This window comes from Rattus norvegicus, chromosome 12 (assembly GCF_036323735.1).
Source record: "Rattus norvegicus strain BN/NHsdMcwi chromosome 12, GRCr8, whole genome shotgun sequence".
Lineage (NCBI taxonomy): Eukaryota > Metazoa > Chordata > Mammalia > Rodentia > Muridae > Rattus > Rattus norvegicus.
In genome coordinates, this window is record NC_086030.1 from 9,525,523 (window position 1) to 9,540,903 (window position 15,381).

General features: G+C 46.2%; 1 protein-coding gene and 1 long non-coding RNA gene across 5 annotated transcripts in view; one reads left to right on the forward strand and one right to left on the reverse strand.

Moving 5' to 3' along the window:
• The first annotated feature begins 355 nt into the window (after positions 1–355).
• On the forward strand, positions 356–2,997 carry LOC134481256 (uncharacterized). Its single transcript, XR_010056683.1, has 2 exons — positions 356–574; positions 2,835–2,997. It is a non-coding gene; the product is annotated as an uncharacterized LOC134481256 (long non-coding RNA).
• A 1,840-nt stretch (positions 2,998–4,837) lies between these two features.
• Fry (FRY microtubule binding protein) overlaps positions 4,838–15,381 on the reverse strand; it is a 243,032-nt gene continuing 232,488 nt past the window's right edge. For 3 of the 4 annotated variants that reach the window (XM_039089331.2, XM_063271250.1, XM_063271249.1), the window contains exons 59-62: positions 13,978–13,995; positions 11,995–12,105; positions 6,580–6,782; positions 4,838–6,324 (exon numbers count right to left, since the gene is read on the reverse strand). In XM_039089331.2, the coding sequence (XP_038945259.1) occupies positions 6,066–6,324; positions 6,580–6,782; positions 11,995–12,105; positions 13,978–13,995 (591 nt within the window). In that variant the 3' untranslated portion in view covers positions 4,838–6,065. The remainder of the gene's footprint in view (positions 6,325–6,579; positions 6,783–11,994; positions 12,106–13,977; positions 13,996–15,381) is intronic. The other variant, NM_001170398.2, reaches the window with a different exon arrangement.

A 15,381-nucleotide genomic window follows, 5' to 3' on the forward strand; every position in this document is an offset into this window, starting at 1 on the left:
GGGGCTGGTTAACAGGGAAAGACTTGGCCCGGAAGGTTACTAAAAAGAAAGCTGGGTGGAAAAGCCAGAGGAGGAGCCACCAGCATCTAAAGAAAAAAGACCTTCCAGAAGGAGCCCTGTCCAAGGAGACCAAAGCCGAAAAACAGAGGTTGCCTGTGGGGTTTCCAGGTAATAAGGAGGATTCCTTGAATGGACCCCAGAAGAGTGCCCCAAAGTTTCCTGGGAAGTCTAGTTTGTTGGCAAAGCGATCATCTTCTACATCAGCCGTGATTCTCAGGGGCCAGGATGGTGCCTCTACAAGAAGCAGGCCTCGTCGGCATCCATGCTGCACAGGGGATTGCAAAGGCCTGAAGAACAGAGCTACGGAGGCCGGGCGGCTCTCACCACGGTTGAAGAGGAAACCGAGGGATAGTCGGAAGGTAGCCTTCAAAATGGAGTCTCTCTGCAAAGAGTCTAAGGTGATGATGCCTCCTGGTCCTGTGGTAATCAAGCCTCAGCGGAAACACAAGAAGAAGACCCCACTCCGTGAAGACTGAAGCAGGGTTGGAGTGCAGCTAAGCCCATGGGAGAGACGGTGAGTTCGAGGGCTGGGATTAGGCGTTTGTTCTACTGGCTTGACTTGGCTTCCTCCTTGGGCTCTTTAACCATCACTAGCCCTTCTGTTTGCCTGTTCCTGACTCTATCTTAGAAGAGTGTAACTTGTTTTGAAACTCCAGGTTCACCTCTGCAAGAGGTTGACAACGATCTGGGATGAGTCTTGTGACCCTAAGCTGGGATAAGTTAAAAATTTGAGATTCTTCAATGGGGGTTTTTGTTTGTGAGAAGAATGTGCGTTTTAAGGAGCCAGTAAGAGGTAGGAGTTGAGGGGCTGGAGAGATGGCTCAGTGGTTAAGAGCACTGACTACTCTTCCCAAGGTTCTGAGTTCAAATCCCAGCAACCACATGGTGGCTCACAACCATCTGTAATGAGATCTGATGCCCTCTTCTGGTGTGTCTGAAGGCAGCTACAGTGTACTTATATATAATAAATATATCTTTAAAGTTAGGAGTTGAAAGCTGCAACTTGTTCCCCGAATTCAAGGCAGACTTTGTCAGTCTAATGGTAGTAAGAGGGTAGACAGTGTTGTTTAGAAAGGGCCCTTTGGGAAATGATTAATTAGGATCGTTAGAGTCCTAATGACTGAATTCTAGTAATATTATTAGGGGGAGGGATAAGAGACCATGCATACAGATATTTATGAATTCCCACCAAGGTATGGCACTGCCCAAACCAGTGACAGTTGGATTCCTAGCTCCTCAATGTGTCAGTTAAGTTAACTTTATGGAGTGGCTGGCTTCGACACTCTTGAAATATTGAGGTGTGTGTGTAATTTTTAGTGAAGTTTGGTATCCGTACTCAAATGTAGTTGTTGACGTAGGCACGGTTTTTATTTCTGTTTTGTTTGAGACAGGGTCTCAGCAAAGGCTTGACTACCCTGACCTCACTGTGTAGATTAGTCTGAACTTACAGGGATATCCTCTCGTCTGTTTGCTTGAGTGCTGCAATTACAGATGTGTAGGAATATACCCAGGATATCACCCCTGTTTTAATGGGAAAGGATTTTCTCACTATATTCATATGTCACAGAAAGACAGAAGATATAATTATGTTTGGTTTGGTTTATTGAGACAGGGTTTCTCTAAGTAGTCCTGGCATTCCTGGATTGCTCCATGGACCAAGCTGTCCTTGATCTCAGAGATCTACCGGCCTCTGCCTCCCAAGAAAGGAGATTAAAGTCGTGTACCCCCACTGTCCACCTTGTTTTATTTTTGAATGCCATCCATTCCTAGCAAGGACGGAGCCTGGGTGTGGTAATGCAAGCCTTTAATCCCTGCATTCAAGGCAGAGGCAGGAGCATCTCAGGGTTGGAAACCAGCTTGGTCTTCACAGCCTGTGGCAGAACAGCCACTGATATGGAGAGATCCTTTCTCAAGAGAACCTGTCCATACCAGCCTGAATTGGCCATGACCCCACTAAATAGTTAAGGGTGTCTGGACTTTTGACTCTCACTTCAACTTCTGAGAAATGGAATTGCAGGCATGGAGCAGTCTTAGGCATGGCTGTGGATAGGTCTAGAGAGCTAGGCAAGGACCCTGCCACTGGGGCCACACCCCTAATCCCCAGAAGATACAATGTTAGAAAGGAGGGGATGGTGATTTATGTCAGTGCTAGAGCACTTGCCTAGCAAGGAGGAGGCCCTGGGTTCCCTCATCAGCTTTTGGGATGGTTGAGAGGGGGGGGGGGGGTTTAGGGGGAGGTAGTAAGAAGTAAAAAGACCTGTAGAGTAATTTGGAATCAATGCTAACAAAGGCTCTGCCCAGTACCCAGAGTCTCCTCAGTCTGAGTGACCCTTGACCTTCATGTCATTTCCATGGAGCAGGGACCCACTTCTGTAATGTGGGTACACGAGGCTTCATCTGAACGGCAGGTTCCTAACTGGATCTGTGCGGCTCTGTTCACTTAGATGTGATCCCTTCCAGCTGTACAGTGCTGATTTCCCATTAAGGGTCAATCACAGTGGAATTTAAATTTCAAGCTAGCTCAGCTCACCCTCTCTAGATGTGTGTTCTTCCCAACTCACCATCTATTCCACAGAGACAGCCCCTCTCTGTAGGGAAGCTGTGGCCATCAAAGGCTAAAGACTTTTGGGAGAAGCCTGCATGTGAGGCTGGGTTGGATGTGTGATGTTTTTCATTTCAGTCTTGCCTTTCAGGGTATAATTGTCATTTCCCCTGGGTCATCACTGCCTGAAGTAGCCTAAAGACCTTTTTTCGTATTTTATTTCCTTGTTTAGCATCAAGAGGACCTGATTCTACCACAAGCTTGGATTGCTGGATATGCATGGTTGTGTGTGTCTACACATGTACTCACACCTTGAAAAAACTACTTGTATATTTTGTGCCCTTGGTTTCATGCTGTGTGTATTAGAACTTTATAATAAAATACTTTTCATTATGTATATGTGTGTACATCTGTGTGTGGGTTTGTGCACACAGAAGCCAGGGGAGTCTAGAAGAATGTTGAAGGCTGCTCTCCTAGCATAGCTGTGGCCATTTTGTTCCATGCCTGCCAGTCATTTCATATTGTTACGTACACTGAAAGAAATAGCTTGATTCACCCAGGGTCAAGCTGTCCACATGCCCTGTTATGTTCTGCATGTTTTGGGGTTAATCAGGAACTTCCGTATCCATAAGCTCCACATAGGACCCATCAAATCAAAGGTCAGTTCGGCTGTCATATCTAAACTGTCAAATTAATTTGAGTCCACAACAATTACCTTAGCCCAACAGCCATTTAGAGACAAGGCCTTGTCTTGCTCCAGCTGCCTATATCTGACTACATGGGTGAGGGTGTCCTGGCATCCCCAGCTCTCTAGGCTTCAGTGAGGGCTGCTGGGACTCCAGTCTGCGCTAGCACATCTGGCTCAGAGCAGCCATATTAAGTAGGAAATGTTGTGACCTTTTCCTCAGTGAGAAGGTGGAGCAGAGGGGTCATGGGACAGAGGGAAGATGGAAGTTAGGGTGAAAGGTCACGTTTCCTCAGACCAAGTACTGTTTCCCTTTTCCCTCACACTAGGATGGCAATGCATGAAGTAGGAAGTGTAGGACCAAGGTAGAGATACCCATGAGAGTCACTAGGGAGAGATCAGATGGATCCCTCACACTAGGATGGCAATGCATGAAGTAGGAAGTGTAGGACCAAGGTAGAGATACCCATGAGAGTCACTAGGGAGAGATCAGATGGAGAGCGGCAGTGGGATGGTGCCCTGGTGCCCAGAGACAGACCTGCATGGTGATGGGTCACAGAGAGCGGCAGTGGGATGGTGCACGGAACCAGGGCTGGAGTCAGGACAGGGAATGGAGTTGTATTTTCTCTACAGTTTAGTCTTTTAGAAAACAGATTCTGATGGTTTTAAAGGGGGCATTTTGGGTGGCAGGGAAACACCACGCTCAGTGAATTCCCTCATCTGTGTGTCTGTGTAGCAATTACAGGAGTGTGCTACCTTGCCCAGTTCTGATTTTTTCTGTAGTCAAGAAGAGAGGATTGAAAGTCACACTCTTGGGCTGGAAAGACCCTCAGCAGTTAATACTGCTGGTCCAGATGTCCTGAGTTCAATTTCCAGCAACCACAGGATGATTGACAACCATCAGTAATGGAACCTCTTATGGTGTCTCTGAAAATAGAGACTGTGTAACCGCATTCATGAAATAAATAAAAATAAGAGAAATAAGAGAAAGTTTGGAGAGATCACTCAGTGGTGAGAGCCCATGTTGTTGTTGTAGAGGCCCCGAGACAAAAGTCATGGCACCTGGGTCAAGCAGCTCACAAGGGTCTGAAGTACATTTCTAGGTTACCACAGGTACACGTACTCTAGTGCACTTGCCATGCACAGACATGGACACAGAAGGAGCAGTAACAAAGGGGCATGGGCCTGAGAGAGGGCTCAGCAGTTAGGTGCAGTGCTGCTCTCCCAGAGGACCTGGGCTTGAATCCTAGCATCCACATGTTCTTCACAAACTCCTGTAACTCCAATGCTTTCTTCAGGCCTCCACAGGCAGCAGCAAGGACAGGATACACATGCACACACTCAGTGCACAGCCACGTAAAATGATCAGTCTGTGTATCTCTAAAGAAAAGGCCTGTTACCATGGTGGTGCCGCACTCCAAGGAAATTGTACTTCTCTCTGGATTCTCTCTGGAATACTGGGGAACCGGAGTGTGTGTCATTCGCAGAATTCAAGTACGTTATCTATCCAAGTTTGTTGTGGTGACAGCCACATGTAGAAAATACAAATATCAAAGGCAAATATTTTAATTTGACTAGAAATAAAATCCATGATCAACATGTCTCTTGTCTTTTTTTTCTCTTTTGTAATCTAAAGGCAATTCTGAACAGAATTATCAACCAAGGTCACATCACAAAAACTTTAAATGTATTTACACAGTGAATAAGTTACATAGACCAAGTCTGAATATGTTTTGGATGAGCAACAGATCACATGCCCACATCTAACACTCCACAGTGCTGGGTTTAAGGAAGGAGCTTTTAAGAAAGACACTTTACACATATATTACAAATAAAATAGGACATCTTTTTTAAGTGGCAACTTAGATCTTTGATGTATGACTCTACTTGTGGCTCTCCAAATAGCTACTAAAGAATGCATGCAGACAGATAAAACGAATTGTGGTTTTTGTGAATAACTTGCTTTTCTACAAGATGGTAAAGGTAATGCAAACAGACACTCGTCTTCTGTGGTATAACCGATGCCTATTAAAGCAACCTGTGTGTAAAAAGCAGCCATGATCCTGAAAATGATTCCATCGGGATCTTTCCTGGCACAGAGAGATCCAGGGTTTTCAGAAACGGCAGCCTAGCAACTTAAGAAAATTACTTCATAGCAGCCTCATTTAGATACAGTGTACATCAAATTGTAACTCATTTACAATTCCCTTTTCAGGCACACAGGCTGTCAGCTTTTGACCATCTTACAGGTTTTCCGTGGCCAGCTTCATTCTGCCTGCCCCCTTTTGCAACTCAAAGAAACAAAGAAACACATTCCACACAAAAAGAAAGAAAGAAAGGAAATTCAAAGGAAGCAAAATAGGTGGAAGGAAGGGAATGAATGTACAACGTTCAGAATAAAAATTTGCTTTCCTGTGAAGAAAAACATTGCACTTCTGCCAATCCTAAAGTGTCTCTAGAAAGGATGGGGTCGTTCAGTGTGCTCAGCTTTGGTAAAGCAATGGAAGTCCTGCCTCCCGTAGTTGGTTGCCTTTGCTTGGTGAATAGTAGCCACACATCAGGATGGGTAGAGTCTGTGTCAGCAGATCCTAGGCTGCCTTGGTTTGGAGAGTATTGTGCACATTGGAAGTTGAGTCATCTTCTTTAGAAAAAGTCCTACAGGGAACAAGAGGAGAATGCTCTGTCCAAGCTTTGCGAAGGCCGAGAAGACATTGAATGACGTCGCCCCAGCATGGCAGCATTGCAAGCTTAGAAACCATGGGGGACAGGAGCCTCCTGTCAGAGACTAGTGCCGGAAACACTGGAGTCTGGGAGAAAGGTTGTGAGGACCCGGGAGCTCTGGGCCCTGCGGATCATGTCTCGGATCTCCATGTTCAGCTCCATGAGCTTGGTGCAGATTTCAGTCAGGCTATGGTTAGACCCCACCAGGGCATAAGTACCCGTCTGTCCCAATGTTTGGTGACGGAAATAAATATTCAGGAGTGTCTGGACCTCATCATCAGAGCTGCTTCCAAAGATGTCATTGGGCCACAGGCTTCTGTGGGAAGAAAGCACAGCAGAGATTAGAGGCAGGCAGTTGGGTGGTTTGGGTCTTGTTTAGCATACATATGTGTGCAGTGCTCACAGCGGCCAGAAGGGGGCACTGGATTCCCTGGAACTGAAATTAGAGATTCCTGTAAGCTGCCATGTGGGTGTTGATACCTGAACTGGGATCCTGTGGAAGAGCTGGGGTCCCTACCTACCAAAGGGGCAGGATATAGTTTGTGTTTTCTACAAGCACCCCAGGAGTTACCTGCACTCCTTGATCTGTCGCAGTGCTTTGCCAAGGTCATTGTTCTTCAGGCACTCCAGCATGGACTGGATGGCTGCCTCAGTGGATGTGAAGGTTGGTTCTGACCACGCCCCCTCGATGTACAGTGGGTCCGTGGAGATGGCTGCAGTGGCTTCTTTCAGCTTCCTCTTCAGATCACTCAGTTCTCTGGACATGTTCAGCAGCTGTTTAAAACAAATGAAATGCATTTAGAAACAGACCATTGGTCATGAGGGTCTGTTTAAGCAGACATCCAGCGTGGTGAGCCACTTGACATGTGGCCGGGATAGGGAATGTGGCTCAGTCAGGAATCTGATTTTAGGTCAAAACAAAGAAGTAGGCTTCAGGCAAGAATATTACATTGGGCTAGGACAGGAAAGTAGGCTCAGGTATCTTGATCATCCTGTAATACTGTTAAAAATAGTGATCACAGGACTTTGTGTTTTGCCTTGCTTGTTCTGTCAGCCTGCAAGAGCTAGGGTAGAGGTCAATCTAAGTCCATTGGGAAAATTTTAGTACAAATCTCCAGGCACAGAGACTCTTCCCTTCCAGGGAGTGTAGGGCTGGTTTAGTTTCTGGAGCAACTGCAAGCCAAACTGTCAAACAAAGCTACCTGTGATTCCCAACTGACTCCCCCACCCTTGATTCCCGGCCATCCCCCCTGGAAAGTCCAGAACGATCCACTGACCACGAGTCAGCTTGAAGGTCACTTCACCCCATCAATAGTACCCTGCCTAGTTACCATTGTTTGAATCCTGCCCCAATTGTTTGCAAGGTATATAACTTCCCTATTAGAGTCTGATCAGGGTCATTTCCCCTTGAAGTAGGAGGACCCCAACATGTTAGAATTAAACTCCTCTTGCTTTTGCATCAATCACCGCCTCCATGGGTCTCACTCAAGAGGTCCTGGAAGAGGTTCAATTCGGACATCACAAACCTAGAACTGACCTTATTACTCGCATGTAATTAAAATGGTATAAAAGCAGATTGGGGGACTGGAGAGATGGCTCAGTGGTTAAGAGCACTGACTGCTCTTCCAGAGGTCCTGAGTTCAAATCCCAGCAACCATGTGGTGGCTCACAACCATCTGTAATGGGATCTGATGCCCTTTTCCGGTGTGTCTGGAGACAGATACAGTGTACTTATATATAATAAATAAATAAATCTTTAAAAAAAAGCAGATTGGGAAAAATAAACCTGCCTCAGCCTCATAACTGGCTGGGGTTATGCTACAATGTTGTCTAATTGTCCTTTTTCTTTTTAATCCATGTTCCCACCCTGGAGAACCTGTTGACTGACTGAACTGGCTTAGTCATTTCAGGACCTCCACAAATAATGGAGCTGGGTATGGTGGTATATGCCCAAGAATCCCAGCATTTGAGAGAATGAGGCAGGAGGATCAATAGGAATTTCATCCTCATTTCTGTTTTTTCCTGACTGCTGAGGTTAAGGGTGTAAACAAAAACACCCATGATATGGGCCTTGTTTTAAGTGGGAAGGATTTCCTATTTTTTTCTATGCTACAGAAAAGTCTCAAGATATAATTTTGTTTCGTTGGTTTGGTTTACTGAGACAGGGTTTCTCTGTGTGGCCCTGGCTTTCCTGGATCGTTCTGGGGACCAGGCTGCCTCTGCCTCTAGAGTACTGAGGTTAAAGGCGTGCGCCACCACCGGGTCAGCTTGTTTTATTTTTGAGATGACATACATGCATAGCAAGGGCTGAACCTGGGTGTGGTAATGCAAGCCCTCAATTCCTGCATTCAAGGCAGAGGCAGGAGGATCTCTGAGTTGGAAACCAGCCTAGTCTTACACAGCCAGGTGTAGAACAGGTCCCTTTGCAAGACAACCCCCCAAACCAGCCTGGGCTGGCCTTGAACCTACTAATAGTTAAGGGTGGCCTTGACCATTTTAAACCTCCCTCCAACTTCTGAGAATTGGAAGTGCAGGCACCTACCAGTCTTAGGCGGTGCTGTGGATTAGGTCTAGAGGGCTACAAACACCGTGCCACTGGGGCCACAGCCCTAATCCCCACAAGATACAGTGTTAGGAAGGAGGGGATGAAGAACATTAAGGTGATTGGGAATTAATGCTAAAGACGACTTCTGCTCACTCAGTGGCAGTACCTATAAAGTCTACTCAGTCTAGAATTTCCTTTGGAGGGCGTGGCTGCACCTTCATGTCATTTCCATGGAGCAGGGACCCACTTCTGTAATATAGGTACAGTGGCTCCATCTGGACACCATGTTCCTAACTGGATCTGTGCGGCTCTGTTCACTTAGCTGTGATCCCTTCCAACTGTACAGTGCTGATTTCCCATTAAGGGTCAACCGCAGCTGAATTTAAATTTCAAGCTGGCTCAGACCATCCTCTCTAGCTGTGTGTTCTTCCCAACCCGCCATCTATTCCACAGAGACAACCCCTCTCTGTAGGGAAGCTGTGGCCATCAAAGCTAAGGACTCTTGGGAGAAGCCTGCACGTGAGGCTGGGTTGGCTGTGTGATTTTGTCTTATTTCCATTCTTGCCTTGCATGGTATAATTGTCATTTTCTCAGGGCCATCGCTGCCTGATGCAGCCTAAAGATCTTTTTGGTACTTTATTTCCTTGTTTAACATCAAGAGGACCTGATTCCACCACAAGCCTGGATTACGGGAAATGCATGTCAGTTTGGACTGTTCTGTCTAAACTCTCAAGATCACTTCAATCGGGGCCAACCCAGCTTCCTGCACCTGTATACGAACTTTTTGTGGGTTTCTTTTATAAGCTGGCTCTGAGAAGTGTTCACGGTAATGGCATTTGGCTCCCCACCGGAGCTGCTGCCCTGATCGATCAGTCTTGGGGAGTGTACATCCAATAAACCAGTCCTGTCTAACTGAGATCGGCGTTGGGAGTGGTTTGTACCTTGATTCCTAGACCTCAGTAAAGAAGAGGGCATTGATCCCCACATCCCCTGGAGTCAGTTATCATTAAGTTGTTGCCGTTCAGCACGAGTGCTAAGAACTACACTCAGGTCCTCTCAAGAGCGGTGTGTGCTCTTAACCACTGAGATGTCTTTCTAGCCCCCTTCTTTGCATTTTGAGCTTACATATTAAGCCAACCAGTATAAATTTCCTTTCTGAGTCTGGCTTGTTTCGTCCAGAATCACACAAATGGGCGATGGGTGAGGTTTCTTTTTTTCTGGTTTGTTTGTGGCAATCCTCCTTCCCAATTTCCTGTGTGTAGTACTGGTTATCCTGGAACTCTATAGACCAGACTGGTCTTGAACTCTTATCTGTCTGCCCCTGCCTCCTGAGTGCCAGGAGAGTACTGCTACATCCCAGCTCAGTTTAGTATTATTCTTAAGACCCATTGGGTCCACTCAGGCCTCCCGGTATGTGCATGGATGCAAGGCCCTGTCCTTGATCACGGGCAGCCTTTTAGTGGCTGAATCCTTGAAGGGAAGGGACTGTCTGTCTTCAAGGTGTCATAAACTGCCAATAGCTTCTCGGCTCAGCTACGGGTGGGACTTCTCGACCACCCCTCCCACCATGCTTGGATTCTGTGTGGCTTGATCTTGCACAGATGTTGTGCACACAGCCACAATTCTCAGTATGAAGTTTGCCCTCAAGGGATCAACGATCTAATTCCCTAGAGCCAAGGCTGGCTTAGGTACTGAGACGTCACAGAGGTTCTGCCAGCTCTGGGTCTGGAATGATTAGAGAAAGTGTCATGTAGCTTGGGTGCAGGGGTCCTGGCGGACCCACTGGGCATCAGTTTTGAATATATGGGGGCAAATTATCGTAGCAATTTCTTTGGGTAGGGGGAGCAGGGACAAAAATTATTAAGAGCACACTTTTCTAGGCAGGAGACAGTAGATCCCAGCAATAGTGTCCAAAGGCAAGCTGAAAAGAAACAACTGTGTAGGTTGATGTCATCATGCAGGTGAGGGCTGGCACCAGTTAGATCAAGGCCATGATTGGACAGTAAAAGAATAACGTGGGGACAAAGTTTTTGTAGGGAGGGAGAGGAGTAGAAGGAAGGAGAATCAAGATGGAGACGGAGAAGGATGACCCAGATCTGGGTGGTCTAGGTGGGTGGTTTATATCCTTATCAATCGATTTTAAGTTTATTCTGTGGATGCACTGTAGATTGAGAATTTAACATGTAAATCTAATTGCTAAATTAAAATCTGGAACTTTGATTTTACTGGATTAAAGGCAGTGTGTGAAAGAAATGGCTGAGGGCAGTTGGAGCATGTGGATCTGGTTCTGTTCCCCACGAGGAGTGAGGACACGCAAGGGCCTGCAGAATGAGGTGTGTGTGTGTGTGTGTGTGTGTGTGTGTGTGTGTGTGCGCGTGTGTGTGTGTACGCACACTCGTGCAGGGCCTGGTAACTACCACCTAGGGGACCACACAGAGAGGGTGGCTAAGGGAGACAGCTGGGAGAGGAAGGCTTGCATGGCAGAGTAGCAGCCGGAGCGAGCGGATCTGGCTCTCAGGAACTGATAGAAAATGTTCTTTTTTAAAATTTTTACCGCAACACAACACTGTGTGTATGTTTAACCTGTGGATTCAAGGGAAGATAGTAGCAAGGCCCATTTCCAGGGTAATGCAAAAGCTTCATGCAGCACCCCACGCTTTCCCAGAGGCAGTACGTCTGTTCGGTGATGGGTCCTTTAAAGCATTGGACCCTTCTAGTTGATAATCTTGCTACAGTTGCTTTTAAATATGGACAGTACTGCGGGCACTGCATTTGCATATCTCTCCTTGGGGTTTTATTGGCATTCATTTATTCTATCAGTAAACAGAAATCGCCTGCATTTCCTTTTGTCTCCTACCGCCATGTTGCTGTGTTTAGGATGATGGCTCTTTTCTAAGTATTTACCTCCAGTGCCCCCCCCCCCTCTCTGTCCTGTAGGGCTCTGCCCAGGGGAGCCTCCCATCAGTAGCTCACTGACACAAATCTTTCTCACCTTCAGCAAACCAGGTATATACCCTCCTTCCCCTGCTTTCAGTCCTAGGAAAACTGGAGCCCATTGCACTCCGCGAATGGTTTTATTTTTTACATGGAGATGCTGAGGCAGGGAGAAGTCTCCAGATGCTATCTCCCTCTTACCTTACAATAAGGGTGAGTGTGGAAGGCTACATGCCAAGGAGAAAACCCACCAGAGTGATGTGTGGCATCCAGGGTAGCTGTAGAGGTAAGGGGACTTGCCCCCAAATGTATTTCTTTCTCACTTGTGCTTGAACAAAACGATAATTATACGCAAAAGGACAAACCAAACAAAAAAACAGACCCGATGTGTACCTTTATAAGTGGGGTGGAGGACAGAAGAAAAAGAAAAGCAAACCAAGGATGAGACCACTAGGTGGCTCTGCGGGGAGATGAGCGGCGTGGGGGCGGGGCGGGGGCGGGACTCACCTCGGGCACTGAGCTCACTTCGTGCACCTGGCCAATGAGCTTGCAGTAGGATTGGTAGAGCAGGAGCAGCTGAAAGTGCAGCTTGTACAGTCTCTGACACAGCTCCAGTTGCTAGAGAGGGAGGGCACATGGGGAGGAGAAACAGCCGTTAAAGCTCAAAACCGGAAAGGGAGCACGAGACTTGCTCCTTTAACTCTCTTTACATTCCAACTAAAGCAAACCCAAACCCACTCGGTAGCATCGCCGAGACCGCCACCGTAGAATACAGAAAGACACTTTTTATACGACACTGGGTGACTAATTAGGAGAGGCTATAAGAGGATGGAGGGAAACCACATTTCCGTTGTCCATGCCAATGAAGTGCCTATAAATTACACCCGAGTGCTTGCGTTAATTCCTTATACGCTACAAATTGCTTTTAATTTTTTTTAAAGATTTATTTATTTCATGAGTACACTGCAGCTGTCTTCAGACACACCAGAAGAGGGCATCAGTTCTCATTACAGATGGTTGTGAGCCACCATGTGGTTGCTGGGATTTGAACTCAGGACCTCTGGAAGAGCAGCTCTTAACCACTGAGCCATCTCACCAGCTCCCAAAATGCTTTTAAAACAGCCAAGAATCCTTTTCATTAAAGGATGAGCGGACAGGCAAAGTACGCTAACTAGTTCTAGGTGTTGAGTTTGTAAGCTGAGTTGCTACTTGGGAGATGACTAAGTCTGGGATGCATTGAGTGGGCAGCCATTCCCGAAGCCTGCAGAAGCCACACCGTCTGAAGTAGAAGAGAAAGAAATTCCAAGTCATCCCATCACCGAGGTGCGCCACGCTCTCTCTGAGTGAGATCCTCTGTGCAGCCTTATAGCAACAGTGGGTTAGCTCCCAGAGCGCGTGGGGTGTTACAGAGGACAGGGAGAGCGCCTCTGGCACACCCGAGATCAGGACTCAGTGCAAACACTCCACTGAAGAAGCTACCAGAAGAGGCTACGGGAAGGCAGGGTAATGGGTCCTGTGCTAAGGGGCTATAGAGAACTCAGCTTAGAACTGAGCAGAGAGGCAAATTTAAACACTTCCCCCTAACTCCGGTGACGAGGATACATTGTAAGAATTTTAAGTTTTATGGAGTATATTCTGTTGCTATCACTGACATCAATTTTGTTTTTGTTTTGTTTTGTTTTGCTTTTTGTTTTTCAAGACAGGGTTTCTCTGTGTATCTCTGGCTGTCCTGGAGCTCACTCTGTAGACCAGGCTGGCCTCGAACTTACAGAGATCTGCCTGCCTCTGCCTCCACAGTGCTGGCATTAATGACATTTGTTACCACCAAAGGCTTAATACTGATTTTTAAGTTACTAAAACTGATTCTGACAATATATTTATTAATATTATGCTAAGAATATGCTGAATGAAGCTTCCCCTTGCCCCAACTTCCCTCCTTCTAAGAGAAAAGCTAATTCTATTTAGACTTTTTCTTTTTTCCCCAAATACTGGCTTTGGCGTAAAGAATTCGTTGAATCTGGCTGGGTCTTTGGTGGTTTTAGTAAAATTCCTTATGATAGCTTAAACTCTCCTTTCTTCTTTTTTATTTTTTAGTAAATGGGAACCTTTAAAAATCTGGTACGGAATGTACCAGGATCTTGTGAATCAACTTTAAAAAGTGTTAAAAAATAATATGTTAAAAAAAATAATGTTTTTCTCCCCATTTAGGGTGAAACCTAGCCATGAAAACTCTCACTTTTCCTAAATGCCAAATGGTGGTATTTATTGTTTAAATTTTTCCATTGAGACAATGAGAATTCATAGCAATGTAGGTTTCTATCTGGGGAAGAAAACAGCTCAGAAGGCTACGGACAAGCTGCCGTGTCTCACTCTACCAAAGAAAAGAAAATGAAACAGAAAGGGTAACCATGCTAAAAGATACAACAGTCAACAGTGAAAATAAGGTCCGCGCCTCAGTGGACAAAGAATATGAAAGAAAGTTTAACTTACTGCAAGAGACTCCATTTGCTACGCAGCAAGCATGGTGCAGGAGACGAAGGAAAGGAAAGAAAGTATAGGGTCAGTGTGGCATGCATCAGAGAGCGCGGCCCTCTTCCAGGAGCAGAGCTATCAGCAGTGTTAGCTTGGCTGGCCCAGACTCGGCCAGCGCCTGCCAGTGTTGAACCCGTTCAACATGCACAGCGGTCTGGGTGGAAACAAGCGTTAGTGGGCAGTGCGGCTCTGAACAAATGCTGCCTCCAGTCCTTGGGATCCCCCCCACCCCCCAGTCTGTCTGCAAGACTGGACGTAACCTTTTGTTGCTGTTCCTGAAGATTTGAGTGCACTGATGTGAACGGAACTGAGAAATCTAAGAACACCTGTCCCCTCCACACATCAACTATAGTGTTGCTTCTTTTTTTTTATTGGATTGCCTCTCATATCGGACATGTGGGAGGATTGTGCACATGAGTGCTGGTGCCCTTGGGGACCAGAAGCATTGGATTCCCACAAGAGCAGGAGTTGCAGGCAGCTGTGAGTCACTCAACAACCTTCATGCCAGGAACTAAACCCAGGCCTTCAGTGAGGTCAGGGCACGCCCCGTCACTTATATTTCCCATTTCTCAGACTGAGATCTAGCAGTAGGAGGCTCCTAGACGGCGCTATCTCAGAGGAGTGAACAGCGTATACTCCCACACAAGCACTCGGCATGGCAAATATTTCCATGTGTTTTATTTTTGATTTATTATTTATGAGTTTTCTCACACGTAGGACAAGGTTTGTGGGAGGAATATGTCCCACGGTGTGTGAATAACCAATCATAACACTTAGGAATCTCCCCAAAAATCTTTGTAACTATTTTTACCTGCTAAATAATTCCTAAAAGCAATCCAGACTGGTTATTAACTTAAGATACTGAAAATTTGCCAAGCATGTCACATTCAGCCACAGCTACCAACTCTTAAGGGACACCAATGACATCGTAACGACAGAATTGACGTGTGGAAACTTTTGGTAGCTGGGAAGGGGGTGCTACTATCTGAAGGAAATCGGTTTAGACCAGGCCTTGTGGAGCACACCCATAGTTTCAGCACTCTGGAGTCGGACACAAGATGCCTGAGAGTTTGGGGCCAACCTGGGCTTATAGTAAGACACTTTCTCAGCCCCTGCCCTAAGCATCAGCTTCACTAATTCCAATTGAGTTCATATATCTTGGTTCTGGACTTTCAAAATATGTCAGGACCTCCCTCCCTCCCTTTGTAGTCACTGGCAAGGAAAACTCTTTAAAAAAAAAATAGAACCCCGAAACTTGTGGGCTATCAGTTTAATGTCCTGTATTTAAAGACACTGTCCAGCGATTAACAAAACTGTCAACTCACCGACAGTGGCTACGAATGTGACTGAAGTTGTACCTAT